At 54.2% G+C, this 17,711-nt stretch overlaps 2 protein-coding genes across 3 annotated transcripts; one reads left to right on the top strand and one right to left on the bottom strand.

Annotated features, from left to right (window-relative positions):
• Nucleotides 1-356: 356 nt before the first annotated feature.
• LOC122096278 (cytochrome c oxidase subunit 6A2, mitochondrial) lies at nt 357-3,296 on the bottom strand. Of its 2 annotated transcripts, none has more exons than XM_042666789.1 (4): nt 3,240-3,296; nt 1,796-2,979; nt 1,240-1,376; nt 357-483 (listed from the first exon to the last, which is right to left on the bottom strand). In XM_042666789.1, the coding sequence occupies exons 2-4, from the start codon at nt 1,866-1,868 to the stop codon at nt 400-402; spliced, it is 294 nt and encodes a 97-aa protein (XP_042522723.1). In that variant the 5' UTR covers nt 1,869-2,979; nt 3,240-3,296; the 3' UTR covers nt 357-399. The 2 variants fall into 2 exon arrangements, with proteins under 2 accessions (XP_042522723.1, XP_042522725.1); XM_042666791.1 differs by lacking the exon at nt 3,240-3,296 and adding an exon at nt 3,148-3,185.
• A 2,570-nt stretch (nt 3,297-5,866) lies between these two features.
• On the top strand, nt 5,867-17,258 carry Armc5 (armadillo repeat containing 5). Its single transcript, XM_042666723.1, has 6 exons — nt 5,867-9,801; nt 11,885-11,992; nt 12,080-12,866; nt 13,979-14,499; nt 15,324-15,456; nt 15,561-17,258. Exons 1-6 carry the CDS (start codon nt 9,324-9,326, stop codon nt 16,417-16,419), a joined length of 2,886 nt encoding a protein of 961 aa, XP_042522657.1. The 5' UTR covers nt 5,867-9,323; the 3' UTR covers nt 16,420-17,258.
• Nucleotides 17,259-17,711: the final 453 nt, after the last annotated feature.

Raw genomic sequence — 17,711 nt, 5'->3', positions numbered from 1 at the left:
TAAATGAGGCTCCCAGAAGCCAGGCAGGAGAACCAGGCTTTTAGAAAAGAGCTGGTGATTTCCAAACTAATAGAGTCATAGGTATAGGCCTATGAAGTCTTGCTACTTCTCTGGAGGAGGACTCTGAGATTTCTCAGGAACTGACAGGCTTAAGTGACTCAGCGTCGGTGAAAGCCCAGGGGAGAGTCCATTGTTAACCGAGGGAGCCAGGCCCGCCCACCGGCCGGGGGTCCGCCCCTCCACATCCCCGCCTGGAGGAGACGGGCTCGGTGCCCCCGCCCCGCGCGCATGCGCCGCGCGCATGCGCCGCTCCGCGCCGGGCCCCGCCCGACCCCTGGGAGGCGCCAGAGCGCACGAAGCGTCCACCTCTTTATTGGGCTGGAGACTGGCGGCGGGAGCTCAGGGATACTCGTAGCCGGTGGGCAAGGGGTTGACACGGGGGTTGTGGAAGAGCGTGTGGTTGCCGTCTCCCCAGGCGTAGCGCTGCGGAGAAGGGAGACGGACAGCGAGGGGTCAGCGCTCATCTATCCGCAACCCGAGCTCCGCACCCACCTGCCCGCGCGTCCCCGCGCCCCGCCCCGCGCGTCCCCGCGCCCCGCCCCCGCGCCCCGCCCCCGCGCCCCGCCCCCGCGCCCCGCCCCCGCGCGTCCCCGCGCCCCGCCCCGCGCGTCCCCGCGCCCCGCCCCCGCGCCCCGCCCCCGCGCCCCCCGCGCCCCGCGCGTCCCCGCGCCCCGCCCCCGCGCGTCCCCGCGCCCCGCCCCCGCGCCCCGTCCCCGCGCCCCGCCCGCGCGCCCCGTCCCCGCGCGTCCCCGCGCCCCGCCCCCGCGCCCCGCCCCCGCGCCCCGCCCCCGCGCGTCCCCGCGCCCCGCCCGCGCGCCCCGTCCCCGCGCCCCGCCCGCGCGCCCCGTCCCCGCGCGTCCCCGCGCCCCGTCCCCGCGCCCCGCCCCCGCGCCCCGCCCCCGCGCGTCCCCGCGCCCCGTCCCCGCGCGTCCCCGCGCCCCGTCCCCGCGCCCCGCCCCCGCGCCCCGCCCCCGCGCGTCCCCGCGCCCCGCCCCCGCGCGTCCCCGCGCCCCGTCCCCGCGCCCCGCCCCCGCGCCCCGCCCCCGCGCGTCCCCGCGCCCCCGCCCCGCGCGTCCCCGCGCCCCGCCCGCGCGCCCCGTCCCCGCGCCCCACCCCCGTGTGTCCCCGCGCCCCGCCCCTGCGCCCCATCCCCGCGCGTCCCCGCGCGCGCGCCCGTACCTTGGTGCGGATGCGCAGGTGGTGGTAGGGGATGAACTCGGGGCGCCCGTGGTGGCCCCCGTGCAGCCAGCAGTTGAGGGAACACAGGGCCACACTGGGCAGTGCCAGCAGGAAGGTCAGGAAGCGCCAGGTATTGGCTGCGCGGGAGGAAAGGCAAGGGAGAAGTTGGCAACCATCGGTCTGCAGGACTGTGTGCGCGCATGCGCCGGTCCTGGGCCTGAACTCGGGGTCTGGGGCCGCTGTCCCTGAGCTTCTGTGCTCAAGACGGGCTGGCACTCTACCGCTGGAGCCACACAGTTCCGCTTCTGATGTTATTTATTAATTTATCTATTTGGTGGTTAATTGGGAACAAGAGCCCCAGGGATTCTTCTACTCCGGCTGGCTCAGATCTCAGCCCACTGAGTAGGATCACACGAGTGAGCCACTGGCACCCAGCTAGGACAGAGGGGACTTGCCAGTGTGTGAGGGGGCCACACTCATGGGAAGGCAAAGAGGAGTGAGGGAACAGATAGACAAAGCCAGTGAGTCACAGGATCGATCCCCAGCCCTCACTCACCTCCAGCCCCGCCATGGTCGCCCTTGGCTGCGCTCGCCAGGCCTCGGCTCAACGACCTCAGAGGCAGAGCCATTGCGGTGGAGAAGCTATGATGGATCTCTGCCCTTTTGCTCTCCTTCACCCAGACCTCGCCTCCCCCCGCCCCCCTCCTTCTTGAGCCAATCACCTGCTGAGTGCACCATGTGGATGGCTATTTTTAGGGGGAGGGGGATATGTTCTATATTTAAAATGGGGCCTGGCTAGCGGGAGGTCCTCTCCAGAAACACTGCACTGTGCCTTTTATTCCAGTAGGGGAATATTTAAAGTACACTTGGCAATTATTTTTAATAGTTGTGGGTTAACTATCTTATTTAAGTCTCTATTCCCAGTGACTGAAGCACTTGCTCATGCACCCAGAACCTTTCACTCAGGTCATCTGTACCTTTCTAAGCTGATTGTGGTGGTTTTTTTATTTTTCCTGCAATGAGGTTCAACCCATGCTAGGCAAGCACTAAGCTACCTCCCTTGTCAGGGTCTTGATAGACCCTCCTGCCTCAGCCTCTGAAATGTGGAGCTTACTCGGGTATAGAACCATGCCAGGCTTGGTTTTGTCTTAATTCCCTCTGTGTAGAGACAGTGCAGTCTTTGTACCCAGCACAGTTTTTTAAAAATATAATTCTATTGTTATTATTAAGGTGTTGTAGAGAGGTTTACCATTTCCTATCACTGTTTTAATAAGCTCTTTCTTTCACAGTTAGCTAGTTGAATTGCTGGAAAAGCTTCGGGTTTCTAGAAGCTCAGTTTGTTCTTTACTATGGGAAAACTGAAGAACAAACCCACTAGTGTGCAGTAAGCCAAGCTTTTCAGACATGCTGTAGACAGACCACTCCGTGTGTTTCTCTCTGCTTCTTCCTTGATATATTATATACTATGACCACATTGCCCAAAGCAAATGGCAATCACATCGAGTAGCCTATTAACTGTAAAGTTTGTTTATGAGTCCCACTAGGACAGAATGAACATCTGAGATTGGAACTATCCCAAGACAATTCCATGATGGTAAAGGCCGTGCGGACTGGAGATTCAGAGAGGATTCGGAGGAGCCAGCCATGATGACAGGCTTATCCCTCTGCTCTGGGAACAACTTAGGAACTTATTATGGCGGACAGCACATCATTATTCTAGGTGTCATCTGTCCAACAGATCTGTAAGAGAAAAACTTTTAACTGTTTATTGGAGGCCAATCACGCAGGAGCTCGCCAGGCATCCACGCCAGCCTCAGTTATGAGGAGCTCCATTTCCGGCCCGCCCTGCTGATTGATTCATCCCCTTTCACCTCCCCCCCCCAGTCCCCTCCCCCAAGCCGCCCTCACCACTCCGATTCCCTCCCTCCAAGGGGCGAGGTGGTCAGAGCAGCGAGCGCCCCCAGTCCTGACACCCGGGAAAGGGTTAGCTCTGAGCGCACCCCGTGACTGCTCCACGTCGGTGAAGGCTTGCCCCGCCGCCTGGATCCAGTTGCATCACCCGCAAGAGTGACAACTCTGCGGGGTGGGGCAGGGCGGGCCGGGCTGAAGGGTACAGTCCGCGCATGCGCATGTCCCGCCTCCTTTCTCTACACTAGTGGATTCTTGCTGCGCTGGAAACCGGACTGAAACAAAGGGACCCGCTGAGAGCCGGACGACTCTGCCCCCTAACGGCCGGAGGCCGTGCGCGTTCCCAGGTGGAAAGCGTGGGAAAAGGAAGCTTAGGTGGAAAGGCCCTAACTTCTGGCACAGAATTTAAGAACACACACACACACACACACACACACACACAGCATCACATTATCACGACTGCGGAGTAATCTGGTGTCCTCTGAAGTTTTGCACTAGAGATGAGTGCCTCACCCCGTCCCAGCTCTGCCAGCCACACTTTTGCCCTGGCACGGGAAGCAGACCACATCTGGAGAGAGCCGAGTTTTGCCACCAGCTCCAAGTAGCTTTGGGCCATTTACGTCCCTCTCTGAACTCAGCTGGCCTTGTAAAATTAGGAATTCAACCATATGATATTAAAAAAAGCAATTTTCACAGGGTGGAACAAAATAACACAGAATATTGAAACAGTGGAATACTATATGACACTAAAAAACAAATTGCTCCAGCCACATGCAGGTGCTGGGGAAAACCTTGCAAATACTGTCATAGAAACAAGAACAGAAGATGTTTAGTCAATTCTATTTCTGTAAGATTCAAAAATCAAACATCCTTTAAAATTCTTCAAATGGTTAAACACAGTTAACACATTCCAGTCTTTTCACTCCTATATACTCAAGAGAAGTTAAAAAACAAAAAACATACTCCAGGTTGGAAGGGGTGCAGGAACTCTAAGTGCCTATCCAGCTGTTTCCTCCTGAAGATTACAGTACCCAGCCTGCCACTGGACTGGTCTGAAGTTCCCACTGTCTAGGCCACTGAATGGAAGGGAACAACCACCTTTTTTTTTTTTTTTGCCAGTCCTGGGTCTTGAACTTAGGGCCTGAGCACTGTTCCTGAGCTTCTTTTGCTCAAAGCTAGTAGTGCTTTACACCTTGAGCCACAGCACCACTTCCAGTCTTTTTTGTTTATGTGGTATTGAGGAATTGAACCCAGAGCTTCATGCAGGCAAGGCAAGAAATCTACCACTAAGCCCATTCCCAGCCCCAACCATCCATTCTTGAGCTGTTTGTCTGCAGACACTTCAGGAAAATGGAAAGTTGATGGAAAATACATATTCCACCAAAAAACTTGTACGTGAATATTCTTAGCACTATTCATAATAGCTCCAGAGTGGAAATAATCATGCTACGATTTGAATATAGAATGTTCATGAGAGTCTCCTGTATTGGGGGCTTGTTTGTAAAGTGGTAGAGCACCTGTTTAGGGAACACAAAGCCCTGAAGTTCTTTTGGGAAGTGATAGGTCCTGAGGGCTCTCACCCAATGAATGGATTAACCCCTGGATGGGTTTATGATATGATGGTGAGAGGTGATGAAGGGAAGGAGGTAGCCTGCTGGAATAGGTCACTTGGGGTGTGTCCTGGAATGCTATATCTTGTCCTCAGCCCCTTCTCGTCCTCTGCTTCCTGGCTACCTGGATATGAGCTGTTACTGCGCTGCTACGCCTTCCCTATGATGTTGGATGTAAGAAGAAGAAGAAGAAAAAAGGTCTTTCCTCCTTCAAGATTTTTTTTTTTGGGTCGGTCGTGGGGCTTGAACTCTAGATTTGGGTGCTGACCCTGTGCTCTTCAGCTCAAGGCAAGTGCCCTCCTACTTGAGCCACAGTGCCACTTCTGGTTTTCGAGTGGTTTTCCTGCCCGGGCTGGCTTTGAATCGTGATCCTCAGATCTCAGCCTCCTGAGTAGCTAGGATTATAGGCGTGAGCCACCGGTGCCTGCCCTCCCTAAAGATTTTTTTTGGGGGGGTTTGGTCGTGGGGCCTGAACTCTGGGCGCTGTCCCTCAGCTCTTCAGCTCAAGGCTAGCGCTCTACCACTTGAGCCACAGCGCCACTTCCGGCTTTTTTCTTTTTGCTTATGTGGTGCTGAGGAATTGAACCCAGGGCCTCAGGCATGCAAGGCAAGCGCTCTACCACTGAGCCACCTCCCCAGCCCCCTCCCTAAAGATTTTTAACTCAGGTATTTTGTCACAGGAAGGAAAAACCTAATACAACCCACCTTGGTGCTCTCGCACCTCACTTTCTCAGTGTGCTGTCTCAGGCCTAATGACTGTTCACAGGCTTGGACAGTGAGGCTGCCTCTGCTCGCAGCTCAGGGCACAGGGAAGGCTGGGCAAACACCTGCTGGTCAAACCCCTCCCTTCTGCTTCCCTTCTGGTCAGGATCTATTTTCTGCAATTGGAGAGGAGATAGAGCCCAGGCATTCCTGTTCTAATGGGAGAGGTTAGCATCCATCTCTTTAAAGTAACTGTGCAAACCTATGTGACTCCCAAGTCCACCTGTACCACCTATGTAACACCCATTTGCAGTTTCAGATTTTGCAGGAGTGATAACACTCTGTATTGACTCGATGGGACCACGAGTAAGCAGAAAAACAAGATCTGATTATAGCCATTATTTATTGAGTGCTGACTTTACATGCTGGGCTGTGGCTTCCAACTCAAAATTGGGTTGTTTCTTTAAAGTGCTGTTGATAGGAGCCTATCAGGAGCCCTTTCCTTGTCAATGAAGGAATGCCCAGGGGCATTTGCTGCTCCTCAGTTTTAGGAGACGAGTGCATTAGATGTCACCAGATGAGACCTCTTTTCCAATGCCAGCATCATTCACGGTTACTGGTCCTGAGTCCATCACTTTCACAGGACAAGCTACCCCAGGGCTCTAACCTCAGAGGAGCTGGTGCATGAGTTGCCACAGTGCTTTCTGAAACTACCATCACAGGCCTTCTAGACCTGAGGAAGAGAGGAAATGAGGTTTGCAGTCACCCCCAATTCAGATGCTTCAGGAAGACAGGTGTATCCATGGGGTCTTTGCCACAGCCTGGTGAGGTAGCTTACGTCCATTTACAGATGAAACCTGAGGCCCAGAAGAGGCAAAGGTCACACAGCTAGGAAGAGACAAGTCTGGACACTCCTGGAAGCTGAGGTTGGAACACTTGATATTCCTCTTCAGCCTCAACTTTGTGGGGGTGTATTACAGGTACAGTAAGCCTGAGGAAAAATGGCCAAATAGGGCCAGGGGGAGGCCCAAAGAACAAAATGGATTAATGGTGAAGGACTGTCCTTCAGACAACTCACTCTTCAGCCTCAAAAGGGCTAGTCTGTGCCTCTTTCAATCACACAGACAAGTGTGTGGCATAGCCTCATACCTTGGCCTCTATTCTCAAAGATTAAGTGGTGTTTTGGGAAGTCTCTCCATGGTTCCCACATATACGAGGTTTCACCAGTAGAAACACATTGGGTGGATAGCCCTCCTCCAGACTGAAGGGCCCTGTTCAGACCCTAATAGTCATTCTTTACTGTATTGACAGGAAAAAAACCAAAAACTGGGGAGGGACACTGTGAGAGAAGAGACAAAGGGCAGATGACAAGTCTTAGGCTTCTGCTCTGTCTAGAAATGCCGTAAAGTGTTTCCTGAGCTCAGCAGACCAGGCTCCTGGTCCTTTGCTTTGGCCCTGCGTTCCATCATCTTAGCTTCAACAGTAGAGATGGGGCCATCTTGACAACTTCCATGATAAGCCCAAGTTCAAATACTCTGCTACCCTCTGCCAGGGCATTGCTTCCTTGCTGTCCCCTCTGAATGTCAGGAATGCCCACCTCCAGCCTCCTGCCTCTGCGGGCCTCACAAGAACCCATGGGCTCTAATCTCATTTCTCCAGCAAGAAACAGCTGTTGCTCTAGGCTATGAAGACACTTGCTTATCAGTTGCAGATGTCCCACATCCCCTACGCCAAGAGTGGATGCCTCTAACCATCAGCAAACTCTGCAGCTGGCAGACACGTGCTATAGCCTCACCGTACAGGCTTTAAAAAAAAAATCTGGAATTTCAAAGCAGTGATCATAGATTTAGTGTTGAGTCCTGCCTGGGAAAGATGCAGAGGCCTTCCAGCATCCCAACATCATTCTAAATCAACAGCCCCAGAGGAGAGGGGACCAGAAAGGAGGTTTGCTTAGAGATCCTGGTCCTCTTGAGGACTGGATCAAAAGTGGAACTGAAACTTGATCTAATACTGAAACCAGGGATATTAGCAGACACTGACACCCTGGTGTGTCCATTGGTGCTGGCCCAGGTTAGGGCTGTGGGCAAAGGGTACACTGTAAAGGCAGACCTGGGGTTTGCTACTTTGGATCACCTTATGGATAAGCAGGTAAAAACTCTGGCTGAGACTTGTCATATTTGCTGCTAATGTAAGTCTTCTGGCCTGTGTGAATATTAGTAGTGCAGCAGATTTGAACTGCCCACAAAACTCCTGTTGCAGTCAGGGCATCAGTGGGCTTCCCATCCATGTGTAAATATTGGTGTTTAAGGAGTCTGAGGCTATGGTAGAAGCTTTGCTCACATTCAGGGTTGTTCACCCAGGTGGATGCCCTGGTATTCGGGCTCACTAAAGCTAGGACAATATTTAGGACCTCTGAAGGGCCAGTGTTCCATTGTGGATACGCTAATACCACAGCTAGTGTGAACTTTTGAAGTTCTTGACACATTGGCAGCAATCACAGGGCTTCTCACCAGTGTGGGAACACTAGTACTGGAGTAGGTAGCAGTTGTGCTCAAAGCTGTCCCCACCAAGCACAGAGATAAGGAGGCTTCTCACATCTGTGCAAACACAGGTGCTTCAACAGATTAGGGCTAAGGTTAAACTCTTGCCACAGTTCCCACAGCGGTCAGGCTTCTTGCTGGTGTGCACCAGCTGACATTTAACCAAGTCAGCCACAGCTGCAGAGCTGTGGCCACAGGCCTCCCCATACTTGATGCACTCATGAGGTTGGATGAGATTTGGAGCTAAGGTTGAAGCAAGACCCATTTTGGGAAGGGTCTTTCACCAGTGTGTACCTGATGGTGCTTAGCCAGACCTATGTCAGACTTTGAGCAATGGTTAAGAATTGGCCTCACTGCAGTTGCTTTGATGGTAGATGAAGTCTGGGAGACAGGCTGTATAGTTAGCCCACAATTCCAGCACATGGAAGACTCTGGGGACTGCAGGATAGCTGGTCTTGGCTGGGGCCTACATAGATGCTGTAAGCTTTGGCAGTACTTCCTGGGAGGCTGGCCGGCCGGTGCTATACTTAGAAGGCCACACCACTCAGGTGGCACAACTTTACAATCCAGGGACGAGCTGGAGACTCTTGGAAATCCTGATGTCTCTTTTTCTCGCAGCTCTGCCCCTGTCAGGGATGCTTTCCCAGTTACTTCTGCCACGACTGGAGAGAACCTCGCTTCCTAGATACCAGCTACTCAAGTTCTCAAGTATAGACAGGACGAGGGACACACTTGGACCAAGAGGTTAGCACCGGAAACGGAAAGGTCCTCAAACCCCTGCCGTTCTAGAAAGTAGCGGCGACCGTTTTCAGTAGGTTCAACCCTGTCATTCTGAGAGTTCTTTATCAGCAGCTGCTGTTAGGGAACTTGCCAGTTTTCAGGCCTAGGCTTCTGGGAGTCTGTCTGTCGGCCTGGACTTCGGGGACCTCCCCATCATCCCTTGGGGGAATAGCCACGCTTGACTGGAAGAGGAAAGGGCTAGATGGGGGGCGGAACAGGCAAGTCATCCGAAGCAGCACCGCAGGCCGACGGCCTGGTCGGGCCTTGGGAGGCGTCAGTCCACGTCGAGGCCCTGGGAAGTTTCCCACCCGTCCTAACAATTTAGGCGTGTTAGGCCGGATGCTGACTACATAATCCCACCTTAGGCTTGCACAACGACTAGATAAGGACCATTCAAAGTTCCGGGATCCAGGGCTGACAGCGGCGGCGCTATTTAAGAAGAAGCAACCGCTAGAAGCCGCCAGGCCACTCCCCTCCGCTCCAGTTCCGCATCCTCACAGAGAAGCGGCCGGGGCGCGGGGCGGAGCCGGAGGCCCGAGCCAAGATGGCGGCGGCGAAACCAACCCTCACCGACTCGCTCTCGTTCTGCCTCGCGCAGCTCACAGCGGCCGCCGGGGAGGGTCCGGGTCGGGCCAAGGACTCCACTACCAACGAGACGCCCCTGGGCCGCGCGCTCTTAGCTCTTCGCACGCGCCACATCAAGTCAGCCGGGGGAATCGAGCACTTCCGGGCGCGCGGCGGGCTCCGCCCACTTCTCGCGCTGCTACGGCGAGCGGCGGCCGCGGACCACGCCCCGTCCCCGGCAGAACCCGGCTCCGCCCCCTCGCCGACGGAGGCCGCTGTTGCTGCTGGTCCCGCCCCTTCCTCTGGCCCCGCCCACTCCGCTATGTCCTCGTCGACGCCTTCGCCGCCAGTGCGCCTGCGCAAGACTCTGGACTTGGCGCTCAGCATCCTAGCCAACTGCTGCACGGAAGGGGCGTGCCGAGCTGAAGTGCGCAGACTCGGAGGCATTCTCCCTTTGGGTAAGTGCTCCGCCCCCATTCCTAGAAAGGTTCCATGCCCGCCCCTCCCTCCCGGGCTGGATCTGTCTGGGAGTTCTTTGTCATCGTCTGGGATCTCGAGCGAGCGTGGTGACGGCAATGTGCAGCCACCTCTCAGGGCGGCACACTCCCCATGACGTCACTACTGTCCAAGCCTTCCCCATCCAGATCACTACAGCCATTATCTAGGTATTGGCACCTCCTTGTATCTGGGCAGGTAGAGCTCACAGGGCTGTTTGATGAACTTTCGGATCCTTAACCCCTATTATGATGTTCATAAGCAGACACTCAATGCCTGCTTTTTATATAGATCTGTGCAAAACTCCACTTGGATGAGCTGCAGGCCAGGGAGTGTAGTAGTTTCAAAAAGTTCAGATAATGATGCTGTGGGCTATATCCCTCCAAGATAGAATCCCTTATGAAATGAGATAATACTAGCAACGTTGCAAAATTGGAATGGGGCTAAAATAAAATACAAATAGAGCACGCACAAATTCTAAGCAGAGAGCTGGAAATTTTGAGTTACTGAAAAACTTGCACAGTAAGGACAAATTCCAATTTTTAGCGGGGCATTGGTGGCTCACACCTGCAATTCTAGTTACTCGGGAGTGTATGATCTGAGGATCAGTGTTCCAAGCCAGCTAGGGTAGGAAAGTCCATGAGACTCTGATCTCCAACTAACAACCAAAAAGCAAGTGCAGCTGTGGCTCAAGTGGTAGAATGATAGCCTTGAGCACAAAAGCTCAGGGACAGTGCCCAGGCCCAGACTTCAAGCCCCAGGACCAGTGCACACAAAATTGCCTATCAAAAATTGATTCCCAGTACATTGCCTGCCCTCTGAAATTATGCATTTTGAAAAAAAACCTTAAATGAAATATGAACATATTTAACACTTTACATTAAAATACATCTGAACTATATTTGGCACATTTCCAAGTCAATAATAATTTTTTGTACCCCTCTGGGACTTGAATTCAGGGCCTTGGTGCTGTCTCTGAGCTTCTTTTGCTCAAGACTCTATCACTTGAGCCATAGCTCTACTTCTGGCTTTTTGGTAGTTAAGTAGAGATAAGAGACTTTCCTGCCCAGGTTGAACCATGGTCCTTGGATCTCAGCCTCCTGAGTAGCTAGGATTATAGGTATGAACTATTGGGACCTGGCTTTAAATTATGGTTTTACTTGTGTTTAACCAACCTCATTCTGTGTGTGTGTGTGTGTGTGTGTGTGTGTGTGTGTGTGTGTGTGTGTGTAATGGGGCTTGAACTCAGGGCCTTAGGCTCTCACTTGGCTTTTTTGCTCAAGGCTGATGCTCTACATTTGAGCCATACCTCCGCTTCTGACTTAAAAAAAATTTTTTTTTTAATTGGAGATAAGAGTCCCATGGACTTTTCTGCCTAGGTTGGCTTCAAAGTGAGATCATCAGATCTCAGCCTCCGGAGTAGCTAGAATTACAGGTGTGAGCCACCTGCACATGGCCCTGGCCTTATTCCCTTTTTAAAGCCCCGTGTGAGCCAGGCACTGGTGGCTCATGCCTGTAATCCTAGCTACTCAGGAGGCTGAGATCTGAGGGTCAAGGTTTGAATCCAACCTGGGCAGGAAACTCCATGAAACTCTTATTTCCAATAAACTACTCAAAAAAACAAAAAAACAAAACTGTAAGTAGTGCTGTGGCTCAAGTGGTAGAGTGCTTATCTTGAGCAAATGGGACAGTTCCCAGGCCCAGAGTTCAAACCCCAAGACCGGCAAAAACAAAAACAAATGCAAACAAAAACCCTATGTGCTTTCACATTTAACTCTTTACCCCTTGGTCAGGCATTTGAGGCCCTTCCTAAGGTCAGAGGAGGCATTCCCTTTTGCAAAGTTTTTGCAAAGACTGCCTCCAATTCCTGGTTAACATCCCTACCTATCATCCTTCTAGCAAATCACCCACCTGCTGAGCAGCTAGACCCTGCTCACAGGTTAGCATTTTCTGAAAGCCATTCCTGCCCCTCTAGGTATATTCTTGAGGTGATTTATAAGGGGGGGCGGGGTTTAGAACCCTTAAGAGACTAAACTCCTCTTGCAGTGACCATTCTTCAGTGCGTGAAGACAGACAGCATCCAGAATCGAACTGCTCGTGCACTGGGGAACTTAGCCATGGAACCCGAGAGCTGTGGGGACATCCACTCTGCCGGTAAGAAGGCCATGAGCATGGGCTTGAGATGGGAGGAGGGCTTCCGTATGCCCTTGCTTACTCTCTGTCCTTCCCTTTCCTCTCCAGGTGCTGTTCCCTTACTCGTTGAGAGTCTGACAGCCTGCCAGGACTCACAATGCCTGCAGAGTGTGGTGCGTGCCCTCCGCAACCTGGCAGACTCCCCCCAGCACCGCCTGGCCCTGGCACAGCAAGGAGCCATCCGCCCACTGGCTGAACTCCTGGCTGCTGCTCCGGATCCTGCCCTGACCTGGGGCCTGGTCCGCGCCCTCTTGGAACTCAGCCGAGGTTGTTCACGGGCCTGTGCCGAGCAGCTCAGCCTGGGTGGAGGACTGGGTCCCCTTGTCAACCTGGCTTCTCATCCCAAACGGGCAATACGTGAGGCAGCCATCTTGATCCTCGCCAACCTGTGTGCCCAGGGCCTAGTACGGCCTGCTTTGGGCAATGCCGGTGGGGTGGAGGTGTTACTTGGTGAACTCCGACGGCGCCGGAGCCCTACTGGGGCCAACCCAGCTTCCCAGCAGCCTTTGGTGCGAGCTGTATGTCTCCTGTGTCGGGAGGCCATCAACCGGGCCCGGCTGCGGGATGCTGGAGGTTTAGAGCTGCTGATGGGTCTGCTGCGGGACCCTCGTGCCAGCGCCTGGCATCCACGCGTTGTGGCCGCCCTTGTGGGCTTCCTTTACGACACTGGGGCCCTAGGCAGGCTGCAGGCTCTGGGACTTGTACCTCTTTTGGCTGGACAGCTGTGTGGTGAGGGTGGAGATGAGGAAGAAGAAGGGAGAGAAGCAGCTTCCTGGGACTTTCCTGAGGAACGGACGCCTGAGCGGGCGGAAGCAGGAAGCTTTCTCAGTCTCAGGTATGTCCTTGCCTTAGAGTCTGGGAGGGTAGGGTGAACTTTGGGGATTCTGTCTGCTCTGATGCTCTTCCCTACCCACCCCCTGTATTATGACTTACTGAGACTAATTAACTCTAAGTCCTGATTCCTTCTTTTTCCACTTTCTAGTCCCCCCTTACACATAACTTACCCTCCCTCTGGTCTGCCTATTTTTGGCTGGTTGTGGGGCTTGAACTCTTGAGCTCTTCAGCTCAAGGCGAGCACTCCATCACTTGAGCCACAGCACCACTTCCGGTTTTCTGGTGGTTCATTGGAGATAAGAGTCTCATGGGCTTTTCTGCCTGGGCTGGCTTTGAACCACGATCCTCAGATCTCAGCCTCCTGAGTAGCTAGGATTACAGGTGTGAGCCACCGGTGATCGGCTTGGTCTGTCTGTTGACGTTGCCTCTGCCCCCTCAACCTTGACCTCTGGGCTCTAGACAAGTTCAGGAGAAACTTTTTTTTTGGAGGGTCCGGTTGGGGGCCTGAACTCTGGGCCTGGGTGCTGTCCCTCAGCTCTTCAGCTCAAGGCTAGCACTCTACCACTTGAGCCACAGTGCCACTTCCGGCTTTTTTTTTTCTTTTTGCTTATGTGGTGCTCTTCCAGTCACAGTGAGGGCTTTGATCAGCGCCCTGTTTAAACTCTCAGGCCAGGTGCTGATGGGTCACACCTGTAATCCTAGCTACTCAGGAGGCTGAGATCTGATCTGAGGATTGCCAGCCTGAGCAGGAAAATCTCTGAGACTCTTATCTCCAATTAACCAGCAAAAAGCTGGAGGTAGAATTGTGGCTTGAGCAGTTGAGTGCCAGCCTTGAGCAAAAAAAACCAAAAAAAGGCTCAGAGACAGCCTCAGGCTCTGAATTCAAGCCCTAGGACTGGCACAAACAGCAACAACCAAAAACCCCACTTCAACTCTCAAAGGGCTGGAGGCATGACTCAGCAGGAGAGCACCTGCTTAAGCAAGTGTGAGGCTCCAAGTTCAAATCCCAGTATTGCCAAAAAAGGAAAAATCAAACACCTTCCGTTTCTCTGTCCCTCACTTAGGTTTTTCCCTATCTGCCCTATATCTATCCTCTGTTTGTACTCTCTGCAGGTCCTGGCTGATTTCTGAAGGCTACACTTCGGGGCCTGGTGACATCTCTCCAGACTGGTCTCCAGAGCATTGTACGCTGCCGGAGGCCCGGGAGCAGACCAGCGCCACCCCTAGCCCAGCCTCCAACTCAACCTGCACGCCCCGCACACTGCGTACACCACGCACATTGCGCACACCGGGCCGCAGCCCTGTGGCTGCAGCCGAAGAGCCTTGGGGCCGAGAGGGGCCAGCGCTTTTGCTGTTGTCACGCTTCTCCCAGGCTCCAGACCCGAGTGGAGCACTAGTGACCGGGCCAGCGTTATGTGGCCTGCTGGCCTATGTGACAGGTGCACCAGGCCCGCCGAGCCCACGTGCATTGCGCATCCTGGCCCGCCTCACCTGCAACCCTGCCTGCCTTGAGGCCTTTGTGCGCAGCTATGGTGCGGCGCTGCTGCGTGCCTGGCTGGTGCTGGGTGTGGCACCAGATGACTGGCCTTCGCCCCGTTCCCGGACTGTGCGCAGAAGCCAGCACCGAGAACTAGGTACATGGCTATGCAAGAATGGGCATCTTTTTCCTGTGCCTTCTATGGGTCTAGATTCTTGATATCCTGTTCACCTGGCCTGACTTCCTGTTCACCTTGCCCTCCAGAACACTAAGGAATTCAAGTCATGGGGTGTTGGGTCAGGAACTCTTTTCTGCTCACTAACTCAGCATGCAGAGAGAATTGTTCTTTATCCTTTGTCCAAATCTAGAGTTCTGCCTGTCTGCCTGGTGTGTGTGTGTGTGTGTGTATGTCCTCAGATTTTGTGCTAGTGTGCATTGGAGCCACAGCTCCACTTCTGGCTTTTTGGTGGTTAATTGGAGATAAAAGTCTCACAGACTTTCCTGTCTAAGCTGGCTTCGAACCATGATCCTCAGATCTCAGCCTCCTGAATAGCTAGGATTCTGAGTGTGAGCCACCAGCATCTAGCTGTCTGCATGTTTTTTTTACCCACTGTACTCTTGTTCTACATTGTCCTGGCTACCATTCTGGGTACCTTAACCCAGACACCCTGCCCTTCCAGGCCTTAAACCACGTTGGGCATTTCTGCCCTGTGTTTTTGTCCCCTGCCTACAGTACTGTTTCTACTCCTGGATGGAATGGGAGGTCCCTGGAGGTGCACCTGACCTTCCTAACTCCAGCTCTTGATCTCTGGTTCCTAGAATCCTAGCCCCATCCTTCCAGGCCTGGCAGTCACCCCTACTTTCTGGGCCTTTGTTCCTTGCCCTGAGGTTTAACCCCCACCCCCCTTTCTTTGTAAAAGTCAAATAGCCTGTGCTCCCCATCCCAGCTCCCAAGCTGACCTGCTCTGACCCATCGCACAGGTGAGATGCTGCTGCAGAACCTGACCGTACAGGCCGAGTCGCCCTTTGGGGTTGGCGCTCTTACCCACCTGTTACTGTCTGGGAGCCCTGAGGACCGTGTCGCCTGCGCACTGACCCTGCCCTTCATCTGCCGGTGAGGGGGATGAGGGTGGCCTTGTGGAGGGGAGGCCAGGCGGGCAAGGTTGATACTCCACTGCTCGCTCTCGGCTTCTGCTGACAGGTTCCTTTCCCTTGTAGGAAACCCGCTCTGTGGCGCCGGCTCCTTCTGGACCAGGGTGGCCTCCGTCTCCTACTCATGGCCCTCACTCGGCCAGCCCCACACCCGCTTTTCCTCTTCTTTGCTGCAGACTCCCTTTCCTGCCTACAAGGCCTGGTGTCTCCCGTGATGAGCCCAGTCTCTCCCCCTACAGTCGCCGTGGACCAGGACTCACCCTCCCCTTGCCACTATAAGCCTCTGTTGGGCCCAGCTCCCAACCCGGGGCCTGACCTGCATTTCCTCCTGGACTCCGGCCTCCGGCTCCCTGCTCAGCGCGCTGCCTCGGCCACCGCCTCCCCTTTCTTCCGGGCCCTGCTATCTGGCAGTTTTGCTGAAGCCCAGATGGACCTGGTGCCACTGCGAGGCCTGTCTCCCGGTGCAGCCTGGCCCGTCCTGCATCATTTACATGGATGTCGGGGCTGTGGGGCTGCCTTGGGGCCCGTGCCCCCACCAGGCCAGCCCCTCTTGGGCTCAGAGGCTGAGGAGGCCCTGGAGGCCGCTGGCCGTTTCTTGCTGCCTGGGCTGGAGGAGGAGCTGGAAGAGGCTGTTGGCCGCATCCATCTAGGTCCCCAGAGTGACCCAGAGTCAGTGGGTGAAGTGTTCCGCCTGGGCCGGCCCCGACTGGCAGTCCACTGTGTGCGCTGGACCCTGGGGCCAGGGCAGTGTCCGAGGAAGCGGGCCCTGGCTCTTGTGGGGCTGGTGGAAGCAGTGGGTGAAGAGGCTGGGCCCCTAACGGAGGCTTTTTTGGCCGTGGTGATGGGGACCGAGTCAGGGAGCAAGGGTCCCACCCTTGATTGTCAGTGTTCCTCTGAAGAGGGCCCTAGAACAGGCTGGTTATGAAACCCATTCAGAAGCTGCACGGATGTCACCTTCAAGGAATGAAAAGAGACAGAACTGGATCCCAGGGTGATAGTCTGAAGACTTTAATACTACAATGTCAAGGCCTCCAGGGTCTGGGCAGGGGGCAGTGGAGAAGAACAGCACAGGGCTCCAGGTACTTGGCCTAACCCAGCTCTATGGAATTGAAATTAAAACCCTTGGAGTTGGCTGTCCCTGGTGTGTGATGTTTCTGACTTCTTCCCTGTGGGAGTCCTCTCACCTCTCCCCAGCCAGGCAGGGATTTATCCATACAGGGCAGCCTTGGCATGTGAGTTTAATAAGTACTTGTCCATTGGTTCCTGGAGCCCTGGGGTGGGGTGGAGGTCCCAGGCTTCTCCCTTGGGTCCTGGGGGGAAGTCTCCTTCCTACCCACAGCCACTCAGCAGGACACAGCCTTGGTCAGGAATGAGAGGACTACTGAGTGTTAGGGATGTGTAGCTGACGCCTTGCTCTTCTGTCCTGTACCCCTCTGGGGCCATGTTTCTTAATGCTGTCGGTCTGAGGGAGGACTTGATACATTCCTTGGAGGCTCAAAGGGCCTGTCTTAGTCAAATCCAGAGAGAGCCATAGCCCTTGCCAGCCTTCAGGTAAAGGAAAGGCTCACATAGCTTTGATCTCCAAAGCAGGTCTACCTCACCTGGCCTCCTTGATCGCTCAGGTAGCAGTCTGACTTTGAGGAAGAGTCCTGGAACTTGCCAGGGTCTATGTTGGGGAACAAAAGTTGGCACTTGCTGCCACTGTCTTAAAAACTCCTGATGGACTGGGGGATATCCTGGGCTTCAGTAATTAAAAAAAAAAAAAAAAAAAAGAGCTTGCCAGGTGACAGTGGCTCACATCTGTAATTCTAGCTACTCAGGAGACTGAGGTCTGAGGATCATGTTTTGAAGCCAGCCCAGGCAGGAAAGTCTGTGAAACTCTTTATCTCCAATTGGTCACCAAAAAGCCAGAAGTGGAGCTGTGACTCAAGTGGTAGAGTGCTAGCCTTGAGGACAAAAACTCAGGGATAGTGCGTAGGTCCTGAGTTTGAGCCCTAAGACTGGCACAAAATAAATTAAAAAAGCTGCCCACATTACGGACATTCCTGTTGGGGTCCCACAGCTGAGGGCTCAAATCTGTCTACCAGAGTGAGCATATGTTTGTCTCTGCCCATCTCAGAATGTCATGTTTTCACCCTGATTTCTCAGAGTGGTTTGTTACTATGGCTGGATCCCTGTCTGGCTTTCTTCTCTCCGCTCAGTTTGCTGAATAAAACT

This window comes from Dipodomys spectabilis, unplaced genomic scaffold (assembly GCF_019054845.1).
Source record: "Dipodomys spectabilis isolate Male_0828 unplaced genomic scaffold, ASM1905484v1 ptg000366l, whole genome shotgun sequence".
NCBI classification, from domain to species: Eukaryota; Metazoa; Chordata; class Mammalia; order Rodentia; family Heteromyidae; genus Dipodomys; species Dipodomys spectabilis.
This window is presented reverse-complemented; position numbering and strand designations above follow the sequence as displayed.

Bases quoted from the DNA above. Each gene is read 5' to 3' on its own strand.
- LOC122096278 (XM_042666789.1), bottom strand. From the start codon at position 1,868: ATGGCTCTGCCTCTGAGGTCGTTGAGCCGAGGCCTGGCGAGCGCAGCC. The intron at 1,377-1,795 runs GTGAGTGAGGGC...CCTCCCGCGCAG, and splicing joins CGACCATGGCGGGGCTGGAG to CCAATACCTGGCGCTTCCTG. The intron at 484-1,239 runs GTACGGGCGCGC...CCTTCTCCGCAG, and splicing joins ACCTGCGCATCCGCACCAAG to CGCTACGCCTGGGGAGACGG.
- Armc5 (XM_042666723.1), top strand. From the start codon at position 9,324: ATGGCGGCGGCGAAACCAACCCTCACCGACTCGCTCTCGTTCTGCCTC. The intron at 11,993-12,079 runs GTAAGAAGGCCA...TTTCCTCTCCAG, and splicing joins TGGGGACATCCACTCTGCCG to GTGCTGTTCCCTTACTCGTT. The intron at 14,500-15,323 runs GTACATGGCTAT...CCCATCGCACAG, and splicing joins AAGCCAGCACCGAGAACTAG to GTGAGATGCTGCTGCAGAAC.